Genomic DNA, 25,285 nt, shown 5'->3' on the forward strand with positions numbered 1-25,285 from the left:
GACAAATTGACTGTGTCAGTGTGTTTTAGCTATGGCAGCATCTGTTGCTGCAAGTGTTGTGAGTCTTTTTTTAAAAGGACGTTTTCTGGGAAATGGAGGAGGGGTGCAGCAGAAGGGGTTTGTTTCAAGAGTCTGGTGTTATTTACTCTATTGTTATGTTCGTTCGTGTGTGTGTGTGTGTGTGTGTGTGTGTGTGTGTGTGTGTGTGTGTGTGTGTGTGTGTGTGTGTGTGTGTGTGTGTGTGTGTGTGTGCGTGTGTACCAAAGCCATCAAAGAGCAGAACATTTGGCCATCAACAGAACTGTTGTGTTTGTCAGCTGTACAACATATTTTTCCAGTGCTACATTGAGCAATATGTCTGCACCATAAAAAAGCATCTGCAGTCGGTATAAAATGCACTTAAGGCCTTAACCTTGAATCGTTTCTAATTTAAAATGACGAAATAACTCAAGATATATTTCAACATAAGATATTATGTGGAAAACATGATGCCGTGGGTTACCAATTGACATTTTTCCAAAACAAAGAAGGAAAAAGAACATACAATTATAGAAATTGTTCAAATAGTGACATTGATCAGTCAAACAGATTAAGCCGGTCTGTGGTCTGCTGGAAGGAGAACAAAAATAACATCAAACTCAGAAACATGACGACACATCTAAGTGCGTTACAGTCCGGGACAGAAACAGCGCTGCTTTTGTTTCCATAATTGAAGATGAGAGACAGTAATGGAGACATCTAATACATCTCACATTATTCTGATAAAGAATTCAAAAACGTTGAAGGCTTTTGTTATTCAAATTTTTTTTTTTTGAGAAGAAGCATACAAGTGTAAGCAATAGTACAGACTTACTTGGGGTGGAAATCATGCTTCCCTTTTTCAACATAGAAGACAAACATAGCATGACAGGAATAGCATGCTTAATGACATACCTAATCATAGTGGGAAAGAACATACAAAATAGTATATAATAAATAAATAAACTTAAGTGGTGCAGATGAGCCCAGATTACCTCCCCGAGCAGTGCCACCCAGCCATTAAAAAAACGATTGTTTGTGCAATGCATTTCAGCCGACCGTCCCTCTTATAAATGAAACCACTGGACCCCACATCCTTTCGAATTCCCCCAGTCTATCTTTTAGGATATATCAAATTCTTTCTAAATGCAGAGTATCAGTCAGAGCCGTAATCCAAGCTTTAAAACTGGGCACATCCTTTGATTTCCATATCAGGAGAATACGTTTCTTTGCACACAGGAGACCATAGGACAGGAGATGAAGTTGTGCATTTTTAAGTGTGTTACATTGTTCAGATGTGCCCAGTATCACCAACACTGGATCTGGTTGTAGTTGGACTTTAAATGCCTTTGAAAAGAATGAGAATATTGCGACCCAAAAGTTCTGTAGTTTAGGGCATAGCACATAGCTATGAAGTAAGTCTGCCTCTGATTGTTCACATTTCTCACAGATTGGTGACACTTCTATGGAGTTTTACTTTGAAGCCTTTTGACAAACAAACAAATGACTAAGTGCATGTCGGGCATCTATCCTATTAGCTTGTTAGTACTGTAGGCAACATTCATAATCTAAAGGCAACACCTACAAAAAGCCTCTGGAAGTGTGCTTACAGTATTTAAGGGACACTCCGCAGATTTTATACATCAAAATCAGTTTTCCAGTCATGGCTAGTACTTATCTGGATAATCACTGGTTATAAATATGAGAGACATGTATGTTTTTAAGGACAGCTAAATCAAAATATAAACTACATTTGCCACCTAACTTATTATCTCATCTTGAAGCCTTAAAGTAACTAGAGAGAGGTTGAGAAACAAAGGGATGAGGCATGTGTATTCAAAATAAATGTAGTAGAGTAAAAAGTATAACATTTGCACCTCAGAAATGGTAGTGAAGTATGAAGTAGCAGGAAATGGAAAAAGTACCTCAATATTCAGCTTTAAGTAAATACCTCCTTGGACTTTCTTCACTTCACATTGCCAAAAGCACTTGGTTAATATTATGCACATTTCTGCACAAAATGTCTACTTGTAAAACCGAATAGTGCTTATTTAATACAAGTATACAATACGTATTTACTAAATCATGTTAACATTTTTTATTCTTGTTATTTTATGTATTTTATCTGCTTTTTTCTTACGTTTGTATTTCTTGCTATAATTTTCATGTTTACTGTTTTGTACCACCAAAGGAAATTCCTTGTATGTGAAAATGTTCTTGGCAACAAACCACATTCTGATTCCTAGCTGCTTTTCACCTCAAATGAACATTACAAATGTTGGACTCAATCGATTCTTTAACCCGTTGATTTTCTTCTGTTACTTGGATTTATTCAGAAGCTTCGAGTCTTTCGTGATAGAGAGGCTGCAGATCTGGCGGTCTCGTGTGGTAAAATGAAAAAGGACTGGACATAATGTGCAGCTCCTTCACTGTCCAGCAGAGGACAGCATGTCACTGAAACAGTCAAATCTGTGCTCCCTACGCTTCTCCCGTTGCATCTGTCTCTTTAACTCTTCATCTTCCCTTTTGAGCACTTTCTATGTCAGCTTCGCTAAAGTCTCACACATTAAGCCAAACACCATATGGTCTGTATCTTGAGCTGTGTAGCAGAGAGCAGTTTTTTATTCCTCCCTTATACTGCTGTCTTTACTCTGTTAAAACCATCACTCCCCCCCGCCTCTAACATCCACACTCTGTTTTTTCTTCCTCCATTAACTCTGCCTCCCTCAGTCCTTTCTCCTCACTCATCTGTCTTCCTTAACCACCTCCTTCCACTCCACCTCTCCTCTCTCTTCATTCTTCACCTCTGAAACTATCTTTTTCTTCTTCTCTGCACCCAAATGCTGTCAGAGTCATTGCCTCCGTGAAGGTGACGTCAGCTCTCCGCTCACTGAGATGAAACGAGCCGACGTATTAAAAGACGGTCCAGGTGGGATGAGGCCAACAACAGTGTGTGTTTGTTGGATCATTCTCACCAGACATAATTCATATTTCTCACATTTTCCCCTGTTAAAGAAGATCTAACACTATTAGGATACAGAGCTGATGGTTTTTACATTGGCTATTAAACTCGAGGTTCAGCACTCAACTCACTAAACTCACAACTTTGTTATTTTATTTCTAGGTGCAGTCATTGTTTGCATTTATTAGGCACTATTTCATCTCTGGCACCTTTATCAAGCTGTTTTATTCGTTGTGTGTGGGTGGTCGGAATTATTGTAATTTTATATTTCTATCATGAGCATAGATTTCTCACACATTCGAAACAGTCAACTGGTGAATTTTGATCTAATTTTAAGGGTATTTTCCTCGTTCCTATCAATAAATAAACACACAACAACTATTTAAAGCCATAGTAGCAGCCTTTAGGGAGAGTAACTCATACATTTGGACCTGACTGATTATTTTAACAAGTATTGACATGAGATTCGGTCGATGATGGATCAGAATAATTTTGATGATCCTCCGACTTTTCATCTGGTACGAGGTATGAGTTTGACAGTTTTGCTTTTTAGGAAAGATGTCTTTGATGGATTGACATATAATTTAGTACAGACATCTACAGTATACATGTATTAAGCTATTAAAATAACTGTAATGATCCCCTGCCTTTTCTTTGAAGGCCATCATCAGTACTTTGGTTTATAATTAATTAGCTCCAAAACAAAAAGCATTCTCACTACTTCAAAGCTGTACTGTTTGTCGAATGTTAGCATGGTACTGTAACATCCAAACTAAGATTGTTACATTATACCTGCTCACATTACATCAGCATGTTACTATTGTCATTGTAAGCATAATGAGGTTAGCATACAGCTCCAGGTACAGATGTGCCTTATTACAGCTTCACAGAGCGGCTAGCTGTCTGTAAACTCTCTTCTAAATTAACTTATTTTAAAATCATAAACCGAGTAATTGTGTTTAAAAGTTTTTGTTGGAGTCGGCTACAGTGGCCCACATTAAGGTATTTACATTACCACGAGTACATGGTGAGGGGTGCAGGGTATGAGTGTGTTTGGGTCTCTTGAAGTCCTGCGTGGTTCTCCTGTAGATCCTTGAACAACAAAGTCAGTTTGGTATGTGTTTACTCAAAGCCGCCCTCAGTGTCTCCTCTCCTCCTCTGCAGAGGTTTGCTGGCTGATAACAAACACCTCTCAGCGCTGACTGACCGAGGCGATTTACAGCTTTATAAACGTCTGGTTTGGGGATGTGCTTCCCTTCACGAGGTCATTTTCAGCTGTTTCTGCTCTGTCAACACGTCAAACCACCAGCGACGAGGAGCAGTCTGCAGCAACAGCATCTGGGAATGTGTGGCAGAGATGCTAAAAGAGTGTTTATGTGAAGCTTACATGCCAAATCAAGACGCTGTTATTATTAGCATGTGTGTGGTATGTGTGATGCCCCTTTAGAAAACAAGGATGTCTCAATGCTAATTCTTTTGTAGGGCAATCACACTCTTTTATGTCTTCTTCTAAAAAGACATCCCACTTTCAACAGGTGTCACATACAGTGGAAAGCAGTGTGTTCATGCGTTGGTTGTAAGAGGGTGTGTGTGGGCCTCACACCTTCTGTTAGTGCTCACCTTTGCACCAACGACAGATGTATTCACACAGGCATCCCCAGAGGACCTGCAGAGGAAATGGAGTTGAGTAATATATTTTATGAACAGACATCATGGTAGTGATTATGTCAACTTACTCCCCCGCGCGTCAGATAGCAAATAGCTCCATTGCCCAGAATGTCAATGTATTTTAGGCTCAAAGAGGCACATTATCAACTATTCATTGATAAGAGATAAGTTACAAATTGCTTCCTATTTGATTCATCCAGGTGTATCTTGTAACTCTTTAAAGGTGTCCTGGCCATAATGTTTGGAACCACTGGACTGAAATGACTGTTTTAAGTTCTTGAAATGAGTTCTACCTTGTGCAGCTACAAAAGGAAAATGTTGCTTATGCATTGATACATGTAAAGTACTTTTATTTCTACACTATTAAAACGCAGGACTTTTTGTGTGTTAAAAGCGTTTTTGCTTAGGTAGAGCATATGTTTTTCTCATATAAAGTTAGAAGTTGGAAAGAAACAGCACCCATAAAAGTGATTTAAATGACACCAACATTGAATTCATGCTGATGCTTTTCTTTAAAAAACGATGGCACCCTCACATCCTGTCTGCCTGGGTCAAAATGAGACGCTGGATCTTATCATCTCTTCATGCACACCACTCTCACTCTGCGGCTGACAGCCAGTCGCCGGACAGGGCAGCCCCCACCCCCCCCCCCCAGAGGAGCGGAGACTTCAGGCTGCAGAGTCATCGTTTACAATGCTGGGTTTTCTCCATTTCATGCTCTCATACTCTCCATTGTCCCCGAGTTTTCACAGCTCCCCATCCGTAGGGCTTCAAAAGATCATGTGACATTGCCTCATCCTCTGTTTGCAAAACGCCCTGCTTTTCTACCTCCACCCTTTTTTTTCCAGTGCTTTTTTTCCAAATTTCACAACACAGATTATGCACGCTATCTGGAATTTCACTCTGAAATATCTCACTCCATCATTCTTCGCCTCCTTGTGCTGTTTCCCACTTGATTCACGGTTTCCCGCTGTAAACAGAGAGTGTATTGTGCCTGGACAGATCTTGTCTGTGCTCGGTGTTGACTGTTTTGTCTCTGGGAATCAGCATGATGGATAGAGATCCACTCGTTGCCTGCAGTGTGTGAGCGGACGCTTCCACTCACTCTCACTCATTCTGTTTTGACAGTCCTGCAAACAACAACAGTGTTTGGTTCAGTGCACTGCGCCTGCTCTTCTTCCCCTTTAAGTAAGGACACTGAATGTAGTGTCTTACTTATAGACGTGTTTCATTTATTTGTTTCAAGTATTTACCATTTCTGTGCAAATGCTCCTAGGAGTCAAAAGGCCTTCTTGTAAAGATACTTCAAAAACACGTATTTACTTCCTGCAGTGGAAAGTTAGTTGTGAAGTGTGTACCATTATTAGACTAGAACTATAGTAGCCAGTTAGTTTAGCCATCTTTCTTGTCTCCTCATTCAAGCAGAAGTGTTTATATAAGATCACTTGTAAATGTTTGACACATATTTGCTTTCATGTTAGAAGTCGTACGGAAAAAAAGTGTCAGAATTACAATTTAGCATTTTAAAGGAGAACAACCAGCAGAGATTTCAGGAAGTTACTGGTCCTGAGAAAGAAATAATTCAGCACATAAAACCACTTACATACAACATATTAAGAGCTTTAGAGTTGCTTTTAGTTCTTTTTGTTTAGCTTTAGACAGAGGCTAGCTGTTTCCCCTTGTTGTCAGACTTCTTGGTAAGCTAAGCTAACTAGCTGCTAGCTAAAGCTTCACACTATATGAGGACAATGTTCCTTTAAGCGTTCTGCCCTGAAACAGCTGCATACAGTATTATCTTTTTAGGGATAGCTTGATGATAAATGAGACCACCACGGCTGCAGGGTGAGAATGTTCCTCATCTAAATGCTATTCAGCATCGCCGCTGAACTCTTCCCTCTGCGGCACATGTATGTTTTCTTAAAGGAAAGTCAAACTCCCAATTGCATAATCCAATAAGAGGATAGAGCTCTTAAAGTATTGTTTATGACACTGGGCTTGTCAGAGTGAAATCTTTCCTGACTGTTGCTGTGATTTTTGTGACCGCAGCACGTGAACGTGGCTAGTTTCACAGCTTTAGTCGGGTTGGATAACTGTATTCAACAATAGCGGAGTGGTGGTTTGTGGATTGGCTGAGATTTGCTCACTGGATCACCTATCTATATGATGCAAGACCACGTGACTCTGCTTTGTTAAATAGATTTTTACAAGGCTTATCACTCACAGACCAACCCAGTCTCACGGCATTTCATGTTATAGTCACGAAATAAATGTAATCTATTGATTTGTGTTCACCAACACGATTTCCCCCTTTTTTTCGTGTCATACAGCCTGATTTTTAAAAAAAAGCAATGTATATTTCTATTGGTAGTATGTCTCGTGCCTGCACCACGTCTTTTTGTCCGGTAGGGTCTTGGAAGACCGGAAGCTGTGTGGTTCATAAAAACATTTTCTTACTCAATATCAAGTCACGATTATTGTTTTTATTTTAAATTGTATAATGTCTGACTTTTTTTGCCGCCTGTGAGGAAAATAAATGGGGCTCAGAATACTGAAATCTGTATTTAAAAAAAAAAAAATTCCTTCTAATTTGTTATTATTTGGTGCAGGCACGAAACATACTACCAATAGAAATGCATTGCTTGCTGAAATCGTTCTGTGTGTCACAAAAAAATGGGAAAATCGTATTGGTGAACACGAATCAATAGATTACATTTCGTGATTATAACACGAAATGCCGTGAGACTGGGTTGCACAGACACACATGCTTATTGTTTACACATTGCAGACCCACGTATGTCTTTTAGAGATGCACACACGTGCGTGCAGTCCAACATGCAGCTTTATGAAATGAGTGTTATTGTGAAGCGGCTAAACAGTCATCACTCTCTGGACCTGTCATTTAAGGATCACGCTCTGACCACACTCACACTGTCTGCCTCCACAGTCACTCTACAGCACTCACCAGATATGTTTTTTCCAATTGCTGCCGATGATGTTGACATCCCAAACCCTGGCTTTAATGTCTATAACACATGCCAGTATACAGTCCAACAGTATGCACGCTGAAACAAATCATTGGTTTGAAAAAAGGGCCATGTTTGAGTCAATATACTGACATAATACTGGTGCAACTTAACACAGCAGCAAAGGTTGTTTTGAGCTAGTGTTATTTTGTATAATACAGTTGGGTTATTTACCCAGACTTAAATATGGTTATTTTAACCATGTTTTATACACAATAAGCAACATTTTCACCTTTAAAGCGAATGACAATGTGAATTAAATTAATTAAGATTACATTTAATTGTATTATTAAAGCAGTTGTTCCAAACAGAAGTGCATTTACAGCATGTGTGTATGCAATCAATTTTACACATACAGTATGTGCAACTTCACTGTTTTGCTTCACTCTCACCGCTCTCGTTGATTTCAGCCACAGCAAAATCAACTGTACTCTATCTGCTCAACACCAAACAGACACACACCGTTAGACTATATTTGGGAACATTTCGGAGCATTAAGAGGGAAAAGAGACAGATATATTCAGGTATTTTTAGAGTGTGGTGTTTGAGTTGTGTTTCTGCTATTGCCTTTCCAAGCAGTGGCCAGAAGCGAGATGACCTCTCTTCTACCTGCAACACCAGCTTTTGTTCACTTGGAGCCACACTGTCGCTCATCAAGCAGACCACACACGGAGAGAGGAGGAAGCACGCCGTTGAAAAATAAATACAGAGGATAAAGAGGCAAAGGGGAGAGGAGTTAACGGTCTTGTTATCACAGAGGGTGAAAAATGAAATGGTGAGTAGTTTTTTCCGCCATAAAAACTAATTATGTATGTTCACCCCCCCCCCCCCCATCACTGTCCAACATGTTATCCTTTACATCTCTAATCCGAGCTGCTGTCCTCTGTCTCACAATGTTGCTGTTAAAGTGAGTTTGGTTTATTTTCTTTTTATATGGAGTTCCCATCATGCTCCACTCCCTCTGTGGTTCCAGCGCGGCTGGCCAAATGGCAATAAAATGCTCAAAGGACATCAGAGAGGGAGACCTATTTGTTAGCCTAACAAAGTCTCCAGTGGTTAAAGAGGGCCGTCAACATGTGAGAGGAAGGAACAATGCTCTGCTTCAGTGATGCTGTGAGGGGTAAGACAAGTGGCCGAACAACAGCCGTGGAGAAGCCTCTAACCAGAGTTCGGGTCAAAAGACAGTCAACCGACCTTTGACATCTGAATTCAGACGTCTTCATTTATGTTGTGGGACGCTTCTTTTTTTATATAAACAAGGTCAATTTAAACTCAAAGTTCTGAAAACATCCTCTGTTCAAGAAAATAGAGTCAACACTCAAATAAAAGCAGCAATTAAAAAAAAGCATGCAAACTCATCAGAAAAACTCTTTCAACTGCTGTGTTGGCTCAAATGATGGCTTTAAACTGCGAGTGGAATGAATGAGTCTATGTTGAGATTTTCCTTCAGCGTTTCCATTTGGATGTGAAGTGAATGAAAACTGAAAGCAGATTTTCCTCGTTTTATTGTGGTGAATGGGACTTTGAAAAGTAAACAGTCCTGACAAATCTACGTTAATGTCTAACCTCTGTCTCGCTGTCTCACTTATGTCCACAAAGAAGACTTGTTTTATGAAACTGACAGACTGTAAGACTGTATGTGTTTTATACATTGGTCCAGTCTGTCACCTGAGATACAACAGAAAACTTCAAGAGAGAGGGTGATATCACAGGTATGGATCAAATACTGTATGTATGTCATAGTGTAGCATCTTATTTTAATCTAAAATAGGCGTAAAAAGTAGAAGAACTAGAAGTAGAGCTCAGCTAATTAAGCAATACTGTATGTGTCAATACATACAAGAAAGTAATAGGATACAGCTGCCATTACTATGTTTCTGTTTCAGTCAACAAATCCCCCAAAAAAATCAACAATGCGATTAGATGTAAATCTCTAGAAACAGGGCAAAAATACCTACTTATAGTTTTGAATAAACTCTAAATATGTTCCTTAAACTGCTGGGAACTGCAGTTATTAGCAAATGTTGTTTAACCGTTAGTGCTTTTTGGGACTATTTTCAGTCATGGTTTTGGCGTTTCTTTAAAGTATTTAAGACCGTGTATGTGTCATTGACTCAAAATGAACAACATTGCCCATGTACCTCATACTGAAGGCACATTACAGCCAGTACAACTCTGTCCCTCACTGATCACTGTCACTGATGGGTTTTTGATAGTTTTAAACATAGGCTGTGTCAGGCTTTGGCAACACGGAAAATGCTTGTAGAATCAATTACTTGTTGGATTTGGTCCTTTTTTTACAAGACATATAGGATATTACTGTACCAGACTTTTTCAGAGTCAGTTATTAAGAAGAATACCAAGTATACATTATTTGAACTGGTCATAGATGAGCTCAGTTCATAGTATATGTGTATAAGAGCCTATATTGAATATTGCCTTTTCTTAAGAGATATTGTGAATGGGGGAAATAGAGTGATATAATGGACATTATTTTCTCGACCTGACCTGTCTGCAAGTCTTCAGAATTATGACATATTACATTACATTACATTGCATTTAGCTGACGCTTTTGTCCAAAGCGACTTACAATAAGTACATTCGACCAGGAAGACACAACCTTGAAGAAAACAGAATCATATAAGTATATCAGGTTTCATAGAGCCAAACATTTCAAGTGCTACTCAACTGGCTTTAGGTAATCCAGTCCTTTATTGGTATAAAAGTGCTTCGTTAATCGTTCTAACGCTCGAAGTGGAGTCGAAAGAGATGAGTTTTCAGTTTGCGCCGGAAGATGTGCAAGCTATCTGCCGTCCTGATGTCAATGGGGAGCTCATTCCACCATCTTGGAGCCAGGATAGCAAACCCACGTGTTTTCGCCGATGGGAACTTGGGTCCCCCTCGCAGCGAGGGCGCAACGAGTCGTTTGGCTGATGCAGAGCGTAGTGCACGCGCTGGGGTGTACGGTTTAACCATGTCCTGGATGTAGGAAGGGCCAGATCCATTCGCAGCACGGTAAGCAAGTACCAGTGTCTTGAAGTGGATTCTAGCAGTTACCGGAAGCCAGTGAAGGGAGCGGAGGAGCGGAGTGGTGTGGGAGAATTTAGGAAGGTTGAAAACCAGACGAGCCGCTGCATTCTGGATGAGCTGCAGAGGTCGGATGGCACATGCAGGTAGACCAGCCAGGAGGGAGTTGCAGTAGTCTAGGCGTGAGATGACGAGAGCCTGGACCAGAACCTGAGTCGCTTTCTGAGTCAGTTGGGGACGTATCTTCCTGATGTTGTAAAGCGTGTATCTGCAGCAGCGGGTTGTAGCAGCGATGTTTGCAGTGAAGGACAGGTTGTTATCTAGGGTCACACCCAGATTCCTTGCAGTCTGAGTCGGGGAAACAACTGAGGTGCCGATGTTGATTGTCAGGTCAAGAGTTGGACAATCTTTTCCCGGGAGGAAGAGCAGCTCAGTCTTGTCAAGGTTGAGCTTGAGGTGGTGAGCAGACATCCACTGAGAGATGTCAGCTAGACAAGCAGAGATGCGTGCGACGACCTGGGTCTCTGAGCGGGGAAAGGACAGAATTAATTGGGTGTCGTCAGCGTAGCAGTGGTAAGAAAAACCATGCGGGCTAATGACTGATCCGAGCGAGTTTGTGTACAAGGAGAAGAGGAGGGGACCAAGAACAGAGCCCTGAGGGACCCCCGTAGTTAATTGACAAGGGTCGGACTCAGACCCTCTCCAAGTCACCCTGTAGGTACGGTCTTTCAGGTATGAGGTGAGGAGGGAAAGTGCAGAGCCAGAAACTCTGTCTTTTGGAGAGTGCGAAGGAGGATCTGATGATTCACCGTGTCGAATGCAGCAGACAGGTCCAACAGGATGATGACAGAGGAGAGGGATGCAGTTTTGGCAGTGTGCAGTTCCTCCGTGACAGCAATGAGAGCAGTTTCTGTGGAGTGACCTGCCTTGAAACCAGACTGGTGCGGATCCAGAAGGTTGTTCTGATTGAGATAACAGGAGAGTTGTTTAAAGACAGCGCGTTCAAGTGATTTAGACAGGAACGGGAGGAGAGAGACAGGCCTGTAGTTTATAACATCAGACGGGTTGAGAGTATCTTCATTTCAGTTCTGCGTTTAGTTTAAGATGAGGAAAGTTTGGTCTCTGCTCAGTGACCTGGTCGTAGTCTGGGTCATCACACCTTATCTCTGGAGTTTAAACCACTGTAAGAGCCCACATTAATCTGCAGACACTTGGTGAAACTGGCCTTAAGCTCCCTCTCCTCTGTCCTGCCTCCCCCTCACTGCACTGGCAGCCTTGCCCGAGAATAGGCATATAAACCATGGAGGCCTGACACCAGTTGTTTTGACTGAGAGCACTGAGGCACTGACTGATTGTGAAACACAGGGCAGAGCCTTTAGCCTCACAAGCTGTAACGATGAAATCCCCGCTGTAAACTCAGCCCTCCCACTTCCAGAACGGACCTTTTCCAGGATGGAATTTGGAAGAATTTCTCCTATGAAAGGTGCAGTTTATCATATCAGAACATTCTCATACACACAGCAGAGAGGGTGTTCCTCAGCATTGTTACAGTGAGTCTGAGGAGTCCACACCCATTAGAGTCAACTTGGTACTTCTGATAGTTTTGAGCAGGCTTAAAGACCCGTATCAGTGATGTGAATGAACAAACAATGCTCTAATCACCACTTTAATCACACTTCGTTTCCCATTAAAAGTCAATATTAAATAAAGCCTCTAAATAGTCTCACATTGGCACTCAAGTTGTGTAAACTAAGTGGCACTTCACATATTGTCTAAGTAGTATAACAAGGGCTGTTAACTAAATACAGTTCAAATAAAGCTTGAACCAGATGTGGTTCACCTAAAGACATTTCACAAACATTTAACCCATACTACCCAATGTCTGACACTAAATGTTAATGACAGAATAGCTGTACTTTCTATGTATTACTTTAAAGCACATGTTTGACGAGGCATGCTCACACACTAAATGTATATATTGTACATGGCAAAATATATAATCGCTAAACATCAGGATGGTAGCATTGTCATTGTGTACCAGGTTTAAAGCAGCACAATGAAACACAGAGCAAGAGCAAGGAATTAAAATGAATACCAAGTACTAATGTACAAGAGTGCAAATGTGTACAAGGGAACTGCAAAGAATGCAGCCAGAGTGCTAAATGCTATTAGACATATTAATGGGGTGGGAGGATTGGATGAGGATTCTTCTAGGAAACAATGTCCAAGCTGAAACTCCTTCGGGGTGGGGTCCTGGCAGTCCAATGTGCATTAGATCTGCCTGTTATAAATGTCCAAGAAGTTCGCCTGAACCTCCGACAAATCGTACTTGCTATCTTCATAAGACTACCAAGTCTGTTGTAACAAATAACAGAAAACAGAAATACACAGATGCCCTTTGAAGCGGTTTAACAGAGTATTTGTGTTGCTGAGGCTTTTATATGTGACCTGTTTCCCATGTCATACAGTATCATGGTCCAGTTTTTGCACACACCAGCAGCTGAGAATAAGATGTGTAGTTATTTGTGTGTTCTCTGTCTGGCTTCATGCATGTATTCGTGCTACTTTTGTCAGTGAACGCAGCAGGGCGTGTCATCATAACCACTGCATGCTTGTTACATTAACACACAAACTGAAAAAAAGAAAATAAATCATGCCATACTTCCATTTCAGACTATATTATAATTAGATTCAAACGTTCCCTTCTTTGTATTACACTCTGTTTTACTGCTGTGACTTAGTGTCTGATGCTATGTGACGCTAAAAACATAGGCGAATTATTTATTTGCGTGACGCTTAGACAGACATGATAAAATGTTCCAGATGGAGATGTGCGAAGGGGAGAAACCGATCTTCCCACCAGGGCCACAAGTCTGCCTTTTTGATCAGGCCTCATTTGTTTCTAAACTACACTTCTGATTAAAACAGCTTGACTGGGAACTGTTTCTGACATTTGAGGGAATCCTTGGGAGTATTAGAGAACAAGGGTTAGGATACTGAGCTGAGCCCTAAGCACACTTGTATTTTGTTGGTGTGGTTTTAAACCTTCCCAAATTATCCCCTCACAATTCTTTTACCACCCAGATAATGATTCATTACAGTTGCAAAGCTCCACATAGGGATTTAACAACATTTGATTCCAGTAAAGCCCAGCCTGCAAGCCTTGCCAATAAACAAACTGTAATTAGGCTACTTAAAACCCAAAAGTTGGACTTCTCAATGCTTAAGCATCGTGGTGGTCTTGATTGTTAATCAGAGGTAATATAGGGCAGGGGCGGACTGGGACTAAAAATCAGCCCGGGCATCTCGACCGGCCCACTTTGGCACCGCTAGTAAATTGTCAAGGGGTGGGGGGGGTGCTAGTGACTTATCCGACCGGCCCACATCGTCGGACCGGCCCATCGGGCTTCGTCCCGAACGTCCCGATGGTCAGTCCGCCACTGATATAGGGATACTGACTGCTTGAAATTACCATAAAGATCCCCTCTTAAGAAATGTGTTTAGAGTATTGTTGCTTCATTTGCATTTCCATAGATTTGATTTTGTTTAAGTGAGGGAGATGTGCTTTTATTAAGTTGTAGCCATAATAGTATATAAACATCTATTGGCTGGATTGCCATTACATGTTGTAAAGACATGGTTATAAGACGATGTATAATACCTGTGCAGCTTCTCCAACATTTCCTTAAGAGCCATAATGAAGAGACACATTAGTCTTCTCAAACGTGATGCACAATAGCTTTTTAATTGAACTGTTTTAGTTGTTATTCAAATTATAGTTATTTTGTGTGTTTACATGTCTGAAAGGTCAAAGGGATATTTTATGTGTCAAAGCATCATAATTAGATGTGTTGCCAAGTTGGAGATACATGGCATTTGTCTTGGTGTTTTGATGTATAACAACAATATAATTGCAGAAGTCAAGAGACATAACATATTATAGAAACATTTACAATATAAAATATGAAAATAATAAAGCAAGTAGGTACAAATTGATGTTTTGAAAGCGGTAGAGTTGTACGTTTTTGTGCAGGAATGTGAAATATTCTGACCAAGGGATGTGGAAAAGTTATGTATAAGTTGTAAAAGTATACAAATATAAAATGAACTGCGGTATGGTTTCTTGTGTGAGTCTATAGGGCAACAGACGTTTCCCTTCAGCTCAAAGAAATCCTCAGTGTTTACATCCTGAGAGAAAAAAGAAAAACTCGGGCCAGCCTAAATGCAATATCCTGAGCAGCAGCTCCTGCACACAAGGGGGCCTGACTCCTGCAGAAACCTGATCCGCATTGGGCCCTTTAAAGGAATATGGGATGAGTCTGTTGAATGGAGCTCAGAGTGAAGTCTGCACAGAAAGCGAAGGACGAGCAGCAGCGGGACGGAGGTTGGACACAAGACATGAAACCCTGAGAGGAAGAAAAAAGAAATGAATGAGCAATGAGAGCGGAGAGAAAGTCGACGGAGTGAAGAGGAAGTTATGAGCTGAATTGCGACGAATTACCGGGGAAGGTGTCTGTGAAAGCCGAGTGAAGGGGGAGGAAGAGACAACAAAGTCACAAGGTAAAGTTTCTGTGAAGGACTTCGCTGCTGTGGAGCCCATTTATCTCTTCGCTTCTTCCGTATCGCGCACTCATTTAATGCAGATGCGGAGGCATACATTGAACGTAGACGCGGGAGGTTGTTTGGGACTAAAGTCGCTGTGTTTTCAGAGATGTCTGAAGCCGGGTTGAGTTTTTTTTTTTGCTGACTGACGGTTTTACGGTTGCTACTTTCCTTCTAAGCGTCTAGCTAGCACACCTGTTCCTTGTGGCCTTTTTTGGACAAAAATACTGTCCACTGTTTGCCCTTGGGGTAGATCCACAAGCATATTAAAGCTTAATCAAAGCTATAAAAACCCACAAAGAAGCACTATTCTTTGTTTTGTTTTTGAGGAAACTCTGCTTCTTTATAAGTGCCACACATGCACTTAGTATCAGTATGTGCATCTGGATAAATGCTTCTGCTCCATACATCACCCTGAGCCTTCCAGCAGCAGCAGCTATGGCTATTACTGAACACCTACCCGAGCTAAATCATGAACAGAAGATATACTCTGTCCCACAATGTATGGTTAGGGCTGTCTCTTACTATAACTCATGCAAACAAAGCCTTTCTCCAGCCCTGAAGTGCTACAGGAGAGGCTCTTAGAGTGTGTGTGTGTGTGTGTGTGTGTGTGTGTGTGTGTGTGTGTGTGTGTGTGTGTGTGTGTGTGTGTGTGTGTGTGTGTGTGTGTGTGTGTGTGTGTGTGTGTGTGTGTGTGTGTGTGAGAGACAGGACAAGACAATTGCAGAGGTAGATGTTTACACCTCAGCACTGAAGAATGTCAGAGCCTGTATTTAAGGCTGGGACTGATAATGAGTGTGGTCAGTTTGTCGAGGCCTGTCATTAACCTGAGCTGGGAGAAAGAGCTGCTCTCTGGCAAAGGTAGGAGGAGAGGATGTGGAGGAAGGTGGTGGGTGGTGGGTGGGAAAGGTGCTGCAGGAGGAGAGGGAAGGAGCGCAGAGGGATGGAAAGTGAGAGGGGAGGAGAGACACATAGAAATAAGATAGATAAGGTGATATATGGCAGGCGGATAAACAGTAGACTGTCAGTGCTCTGTAGTGTTTTATTAAGCTTTTGGGGGGTTTCCCTTTGCTGCATGTGTGTGTTATATACAGGCAGTATGAGAAAAATAAAGCACGGAAACATGTCACAGTAGAGGCACAAAATACAATTTTGAAAAGCAGCATAATAGGGCCCCTTTAATGTCTGATTTTGAGTCATTACTCCATTTGAATCTGAATTATTACAAGATATCAATCAAAGCAGGGAAAACACTTATCAAGTTTTAAACTCTAGTTTTCCAAGAATAGGGTCAAAGTTTAACAAATGTATATCTGCTTTGCCGATTCCCCCTCCTTTATTTATAGGTATACATCCCAGCTGCACCAAAATAGTGAGGCACTAATTTAAACAAAAGTGTGAGGTCTATTTCATCGGATGGGAGTCGACAGAGGTCCTCTTTGTTAAACATACAGGGCCGCGGAGGAGAAGATAAGGCAATATTTAACGCACCCATACTTGACTCCTCGTGCTCTCGGATAATCTGTCTTTGTCTGCTTTCATACACACAGCGATCTGACACGACTGACCTAGATTTTCACACATGCTCCTGTGCTGTTTGATGGGAATCTTTTTTTTTTAATATATATTTGACGGGGTGTGTGTATGTAGGGGGGGATTCCAAAACATAGTGGAGCCAAGTTGGACCTCAGAAAAGACAACAACAGCGGGGATTTGAAATGTCTGGTGGGGATGATATCACTGAACCACCTAATCACTTACATCACCGCAGCTGTATGCTCAGCACTGTGTCAGTGTGTGTGTGCACATGTGTCTGTTTCTAATCTATTTCAGTGTGTATCTCCATCTGTGTCTGTCTAAACTCTTGTAAGCAGTCTCTGAAGAGTTACGACGAGCCGGGGAGCGTGTGTTTGACTGTGTGGGGATTAAAGTGGTTGTAGTCAATGTAAGGACTGACTTGAGACTTGCACTCGTGTGCCTTGCACCCTCTGAATAAAGGTGCTTTTGCAACACACAGACAGACTGAAACGCTGCATACCGTCCCATAAAAAAAAAAGTTTAACAATCTCTGATAGCTCCCACATTTGGAATACAAACTCTCCTCTCTGGATATCAAATCTCGCTCAGTCTGAGGAATAATGCAGTATAACTGTCAGTGTAGTCAATGGAAAGCAGTTTTCGGTGATGGCAGCTGTAGAAACGAGCCCGCCGGGATGGCTGCGGTGGCGTTTCCATTCAGTCGTCCTCCCGAGTGTTTGCTCTGGCTGCGGAAATGTGTAAAGTCTCGCAGCTACTGTAGATGGAAGTAGAGAAGCTCCAAGGGCCTTCGTGTCTGTCTGTCTGTCTGTCTGTCCGCAGCCAGGAGAGGATCCACCATTCTGGGCTGCACATCTCTCTCTGGGTGGCCTGGGTGTTACCAAACATGGATCTAGCATGCAGATCCCGGGAAGCTTGTTTGTGTTGTTGGCTTTTTTTTTCTCCCCATCACGTGAATATTTCCAGTATCTGCGTGATATGTCAGAGAGAGAAGATACTGCAGGAGAAAGCAGTACTTATCAGATCGTATATAACATCAGACTCGGTGGGAAATTGTCTTCTTGCGTTTCTATAAACCATTCCACAATGGAGGGTTACACTTGTGCAAATGGAGAAAATGACTTCAGCTGAAATGTCAGCTGTAACAAAAGCTACATTACTCCCACACACACACACACACACACACACACACACACACACACACACACACACACACACACACACACACACACACACACACACACACACACACACACACACACACACACACACACACACACACACACACACACAGTGAAGATGACCTCATTCTGGTGATGATGTGGTGTTGATTTAATTCTAATGCACGCTGATGCAGAGAGGACTTGTTGCCTTTTGTAACCTCTGCTTATCCTGCTCAGTAGAGAGGAACACTTCAGTTGGGTTTTTAGCACTGGTTGGCATGAGCTAAAACAACCTCTGCTATGTCCAACAGGCAAACTGCTAAATGAGTTGTTCCTGGGAGAATTAGCATGGCAGTGCTGAGAGTTTTACCACCCAATGGCTTGTTTGCACCCAGCTGTTAGCTCCTGGAGGAAAGCCTGGACTCGTCTGTCCTTGCTTGCCCCTCTGCGGCAGAATCAAGCGTCCTGGTTTCACCTCTTCCCAACCCCGACATACGACTTTACTTGACCTCCATGCCCTGGTGTCTGCCCCGGAAAGAGAGAGGGAGAACCTTGACTGTCCGGCCTGCGTACAGCGGTCGGCTGGTGAAACCTCCACAGGCATGACTTCTGTAATTTGTTTGCTAAGCCTGTATTTATGAGCATGCTAATTGTAGGGAGTGCCATGCTGCAGTTATAGTTGCTGGACTTTGAACGTCTGCTGCTGTGCTGACGCTGTCTGGCTGCGCTTTGAGTCTGTCTGTTTGAATACTGCTTAACTTTTTCTGATATTTTTCATTCTATTTCTCTACTCCACTACATTTGGAGGTGACTGTTGTACTTTTTATTACTTTATTTGATAGCTTCAAGTGAGTAGTTAGCTAAAATAGTAGCTAAAATAATAAGTTAACTGATAAATAAACATTGACATATGGTTATAGGTAAAGATATCCAGCAGCAGTATATAAAGTTATTAAAATGAGCTCCACCTTTACCAGCTGTGTTGAGACACTTTAATGCATCAACAATCACAATACAGTAATTGTATATATATTATCACGTAGACCATAAAACATAAAGATTTTTTATGCCAATACTGCCAGTACTTTTAACTAAGTAAGATTTTGAATGTATTTTCAAAATTGGTTATTGCTACTAAGTATATTACTATAATACTAAGTAGTACTTCTGTTCCTCTGTTCATTTAGCTGAAGCTTTTATCCAAAGCGACTTGAAAAAAGTGCAATACGACCTCAAAACAGCAGTAGTGCGAGTGTTTTCAATAAGCCAAACCTTTTAGAGGGCTAAAGACAGAAATGTGAAGTTTCGTTTTTTTTTTGGGTGGATTTCAGTCTGTGATGGAAGATGTGTAGCCTCGCTGATGTCCTGTTATGTTTTAAACCTACTTTACGCTTCATTTATTTAGTGTCAGTACTTAAAGAACTGCAAGATGTCACTCAAATCTCACACATCACTGCGCTCCTGTGAGATATAAGCCCAAAGCCTCATTTTATCTGAGGATAATCGGACTTTCATTGAGTTCACACAGTTGGGCCTTAACCTTTGTGAATGAGAGAAAATAGCCACTAGTCAGTAGTCAGCCCTCCTCAGGTAAAAATAACCTCAGCGCCCCAGTTTCCCACATTCAGCACTCGGTCCATTCATCCTCACACATTCTTTCCTCCTTTCTTTGCCGAGGCGAGCGGACACCCCCCCCCCCCCCTCCCCTCCTGTGTGGCTGTGATGGGACTGTCACGCAGAAAGACACTATTGTTCTGCGCAGGATCCCGTTTCACTCCTGCCTTGTAATTAAGAAGGGATTGCTTGGCTGGAGAGTTGTGGGTGGGGAGGGGCGAGAGACCAGCGGATTGGGTTAGTAGGTAATTTGGCTAAAAAGTAGAGCGCTGACCTGCTTTGGAGCTGGCCTGGGAGCCGCCACGCATGAACCCAACTCCCCCACTGACACTGAGCCTCCCTGCTGGGGTTTTGTTCAGTGTGTGTGGGCATGCGGAGAGACAGCAGAGGAAAAAGGAAAGAAAGATTTTGGCATTAGAGTCCGCTCAAAACTGTGTGTTTGTTCCTGCGCACATGTGAATGTATGATTGTTTCTTTGTGGTTGAATGTCACATAGCAAAACAGAAAGTAAGAGGAAGCTTTCATTAAACTTTATAGACTCATCGTTGCTTGACTCACATGACCCCAGTGATTCATGGGAAGTGCGGTCAACAAAGGGCATTTAAAGAGGTTGAATCACTTTCTCTCGTCTTGAGCTGTAAATGAAAACACAAGCTGGACTACTTAAGTAAAAATAAAACGTTCACAAGATTATTTGTGTGTCTTGTGTGGGCTGAGAGGAGCTGAACAGAAAGAGATCTAGATTCAAGGTAAATGTGATAAAGTTATTAGTTTCACAATAGTGAATACCATACACCCCTGACAACAAACTCACGTCGGTCACACCATATATGACCCTTATTCAAATATGTAAGTTCAGCTACTTTGAGATTTTATTTGTACTTTACTTACATTTAAGTTCCTGTTATCCTTGTGTGAACCCTTATCCTGTCTTATTCTGTTTTTCGTTCTTATCTTATTTGCTCTTATCTTTTTATATCTTATGTATTTTTGTCTGTCTTCCAGTGCAGTCAGGAGACAGATTTTCTGAGTCCTCGCCATGGCCGACGTGCTGGAGAGCGGCGGGGGTCCGGGGGCCGTCAGAGTGGCCAGCGTGGATTGGCAGAAGCGCTGCATGGCTCTGGAGATGCAGCTGCTGAGGTTCAGACTGCAGGCGGGGAAAATACGAGAGCTGCTGGCAGAGAAGGTAAGAGAGAAAGTAGAAACTCCAAACTTCAGCTGCACAAACTCTTTAAAAGTTAGTCTAGTTATAAGGTTTTTACTGTGGGGAGATTTACAGGGTCGCACTACACAAACTAGTTCTTATATAAAACTGAGTTACTGCTTAATATTTACATCTATAAACTCCCACGTGTAACTATTGTGTAAGCTAAATGAGCTAGCTTAAAGGTAGGGTAGGTAAGAATGTAGAAACCAGCTCGAGTGCGCTAGAATTTGAAAGTACGCAGCCGAAAAGAATCTGCCCCTTCCTTCAGACTTCCTTACAGAGCCCCTCCTCCAACACACACAAACGCGCACATGACCAATGAGGGCACGAGATAAGTTTGTGCACGAGATGGAAGGCTGACAGGCAGGTAGGCCATCCAGTTATTTCAGTCGGGGGCCACGGCTTCCACAGATGAAATGTTTTCATGTATTTATTGTCAAAGCATTTAATGAATTCATTGCTATCGGGATGTTAAGAGCATTCCATGGAATGTAACAAAAAGTGTTTCTGAAGTGAATTACCTACCCCACCTTTAATTGATAAAACTAGCCTTTAAGAAAATATTACATGGAACATGGGGTATGTATCTGACCTAAAACATAATCAAAATACTATATTACATTAAACATGGCAAGATTTAAATATATATTCTAAAGAAATCAAACGATATAACTTGTTTTACAACACATGGGGTCAATTAGGTTATCATAATTGTATATTTTGTACAACTAACACTGAATCAGAAATATTTCTCCATGTACAGTATGCATATAGAGAAAGAACAGTGCTACCAACATTTATGAATGAATAATCGAATTTGCCCTAAAACTGGAGACTGTGAGGCTATGGTGACCTTTGGTTTATACTGTTGGAGTTTTTGCTTCCTATGGCCCAGTAACATCCCAAAATGTTACTAATAGTCAGGTCTGAAAAAAGACTGAAGACAATGTGCTCAAGCATACAAACCTCAGTCTGCTCTTTCTTTTTCCATATATTTCATCTGGAGCATTTAATGAGGGAAAGAGAATCAGCCAAGGTCAAACCAGGGCTCTGCCGTTCATGATCTAAACCTGAGGGCTTCCAATATTTCATCACCAGTTTGAAACTTACATATATTTAATGAAGCAAACCAGTCCCAAGGAGAGTAGATCACAACTTAACTGGACATGTTTAAATATCAAGTGTAGGAAGAGCAGTTCAGATTTAATTTGGCTCAGAAACGTCCAGCTCCTCTTGGATGAACATGACATTCCCCAAACAGAAGGGAAATGCAGTTTGTCCAAAGAGTACTGAGTCCAGTTTGCAGATTTTCCAAAAACCTGAGCTTTGTCTCTAATCAGATAAACGTAAATTGTGCTTTTGATCTCATCCCCGGGCGCCGTTCAAAATGGCAGCCCACTGCTCCTAACACTAGGATGGGTCAAATGCAGAGAAACAATTTCCCCACGGGGATTAATAAAGTATATAAAAAAAAAAATCTTTCACATCACTACCAAGAGGTTAAGACCCCGTTTACACGAGGACGATACGGGTTGTATCCGCATAGTTTCTCTTGCGTATAGCCCTTTCGTTTACACCAGGCCGTAACAAAACGATAGAAACGGACCCCGCAAACGATAACGGGTCCCAAGGTGGATAGATCTGCAAACGGAACGCTCTGGGGGGGCAAACGGCTCCGTGTGTACGCCTCTATACGATCATTTTCTGATAACGATGAAATAGCCCCGCCTCCCTCTCCCCACGTCTCCTGCTCAGAGATCAGTGGCTGGGCTGTCAGAAGAGGGGGAAGGAAAAGATACGCTCCGTTTATTATTCTTATATTATTATATAGAGTCGTTATCAATTTGTTTTAAAGTCCGGAAGATTTAAGCTTTGTCGACCGGCGATTTTTTTTTTTTTTACGGAAACTCTGCCGCATGGTTCACTCGTCCCTTGGAAGAGGCGGAGAGGTGGGTGTTTTTCATCTGCTGGTGGACTACCGGAGAGATTTACAGCAGGAGCACACGCCGTCCACCGCGGAGAATAAACAGAAGGGCAACCATGGCAACCATGCTCCGGGGTCTTCTTCGCTGCTTTTGGTGTATTTTGTGGCGGCAGCAGCGCCACTTACAGGCCCGGCATATGTACTACAGCGTTTCCAGCGGTCTCGTGTGAACGGACACGTTAATTGAGCCGAATGCGTGTGAACGGAAGACTTTTTTTGAAAACGCATACGGTGCGTAAACGCAAACATTCCCGTGTAAATGGGGTCTAAGACTGGAAGTCAGAACAAAGATTGACCAGTACATTTAATGTTTCTATAAAAGACAACTATTACATCTGTTGGGTTTATCATCAAACACTTAAATGCATAGATACTGTAGAAGGTTCAGAGAGCTAAGAGTTATCTGGATTTTGAGGAACATTTAGCTTGTTTGTTGACCTAACCTACAGCACGTACCATTGATTTGGCCTTAATAATGCTTACATGTTGAAGCGTGCCGTGCTATTGTAAAGATTAGTCATGTCGTTCCACTCTCATCTGGCCAAACACTGTGCAGGTCCCGCTGCCTCATCATCCCCTTCTCCTTCTGGCATTGTTTTGAAGTGTTTTACGCACGAGAAGACGATTAAAGCATGTGAATCAGTCAGAATTACAGGTGTGGATGACTGTGTGTTTATGTGTGTGCGTAAAGACAGATGGGATTACTCTGCGTATTTGGTAAACATTTTTGCTCCACTCATTCTGTGTCATCAGAGTTTGGCTACAGTTTGAGCCAAGAGGAATATTGAACTCATCAGTGATGGTGCTTCCCCTCAAAGTCGGGGGAAAATAAGCGCCATCCGTCGGCCAAACGCTTGTAAAGGTGCGGCTGTTGTAAAGTCGGACTACCAGACATTTTGGAAAGTAATCAGCTGTCATCAATACATCAGCTCTGCTCTGACGATTTGTCGGTAAAAGAGTGGAAGTGTTTGGATTAGAGGAAGGAGTGAGATTAGTTGCAGAAAAACAAATCAACTTTTTACAGTTTTTTCACATGTTCTTTATAAACTTGTATATCTCGGAGCTGATTTTGTTTGCAGCGTCAGAGGGTTTTAGATTTCTGCTTCATCTCTAGTGCGAGAGAGGTTCATATAGTCGGTCAGCCGGATGTTTACGGTCCAAACATAACAAATGTGTCTGATAAGAGCAGGACGACTCCCTGCTGTGTCCTCTGTCAGGTCCAGTCAAACACACACACACACACACACACACACACACACACACACACACACACACACACACACACACACACACACACACACACACACACACACACACACACACACACACTCACATACACTGGTTCTTCCACCAAAATAATCGGCGAGTAGGTCCCTCACAAGCAAAAGGGATTTTTCACAAATTGGCGACCAAGACGTTCTTCTATCTTATGATTGATCTATAAAACATTACAAAATGATTTTTTAAAGGATGCTTCTGGTGATATAGCAATATTTAAAACCAGCAAGCAAGGGCTCCTATAATGCCAGCTACCTGAAGATGTGGAAACAAATACGTCACTTAGTTTAAAATGAGACAAATAAAAGAGGTGAGGCAACAAGGCTAATTATTAGTCTGATGAACATGACACATTTAGTTTATTTTGGATCAGTCCTACACACACTTGTATGGCACTTGGTGTATTCATAAGCAGCAGAAAATAGTGGCCATAAAAATCACAATGTTATCCTGTTCGAGTGACATTTAATAAATTCTGCAGCACCAAGGTTACTTAACCCTTTAAAGAAGGTATATACTTTTTTTTTTATAGATTAAGTGTTCAGTATGAGGTAATGGGTTCAGCAGGGAATGAGAGGTGCATTGATGTAAACGAGTTTTGGTCTTTTCGTGGAAGTTTTTTCAATAAAAATGTAGAATAATATCGGGATTATCCCTTCACCACTCATAAAGCAATGCCTTGCCTTATTAAGAAGTACCCAGAGTCACACATACACACTTGTACAGAGTAGTGTTTGTTCATACATGCTATATTTTCATTTCAGCCATGACGCCAACAATAGAGGGGAGTTCAAGCTTCCTGAAAATTAACTAATTACTTTCTAGTTAATAGCCGGCATACACAGTAATGATTGTTCGATGTCCTTTTGCGAATGGTGCCAAGAAAAAGGCTGATTAATCTCTCACTTTTTCTTTCACTCCTCTCATATACACACATGCATACACACTCTGACACACAGAAAGCGCTGAGCGGGTTTAAGTGGAGGCCCGTGCTGCTGTGTGTGTGTGTGTGTGTGTGTGTGTGTGTGTGTGTGTGTGTGTGTGTGTGTGTGTGTGTGTGTGTGTGTGTGTGTGTGTGTGTGTGTGTGTGTGTGTGTGTGTGTGTGTGTGTGTGTGTGTGTGTGTGTGTGTGTGTGTGTGTGTGTGTGGGGGCTACCATGCCGTCATGTTATTACTTTTTGGAAAGTCTGCTTCACGCTCTTC

General features: G+C 41.8%; 1 protein-coding gene across 5 annotated transcripts in view; it reads left to right on the forward strand.

The window, feature by feature from the left end:
- plekhh1 (pleckstrin homology domain containing, family H (with MyTH4 domain) member 1) overlaps positions 1 to 25,285 on the forward strand; it is a 123,192-nt gene that overhangs the window by 64,474 nt on the left and 33,433 nt on the right. Inside the window, exons 1-2 of one of the 5 annotated variants that reach the window (XM_034235260.1) lie at positions 8,251 to 8,446; positions 20,619 to 20,799. In XM_034235260.1, coding sequence (XP_034091151.1) covers positions 20,653 to 20,799 — 147 coding nt within the window. In that variant the 5' untranslated portion in view covers positions 8,251 to 8,446; positions 20,619 to 20,652. Of the gene's footprint in view, positions 1 to 8,250; positions 8,447 to 14,990; positions 15,259 to 20,442; positions 20,463 to 20,618; positions 20,800 to 25,285 lie in introns of those variants that run through there. The other 4 variants (XM_034235262.1, XM_034235259.1, XM_034235263.1 and 1 more) reach the window with 4 other exon arrangements.

This window comes from Gymnodraco acuticeps, unplaced genomic scaffold (assembly GCF_902827175.1).
Source record: "Gymnodraco acuticeps unplaced genomic scaffold, fGymAcu1.1, whole genome shotgun sequence".
NCBI classification, from domain to species: domain Eukaryota; kingdom Metazoa; phylum Chordata; class Actinopteri; order Perciformes; family Bathydraconidae; genus Gymnodraco; species Gymnodraco acuticeps.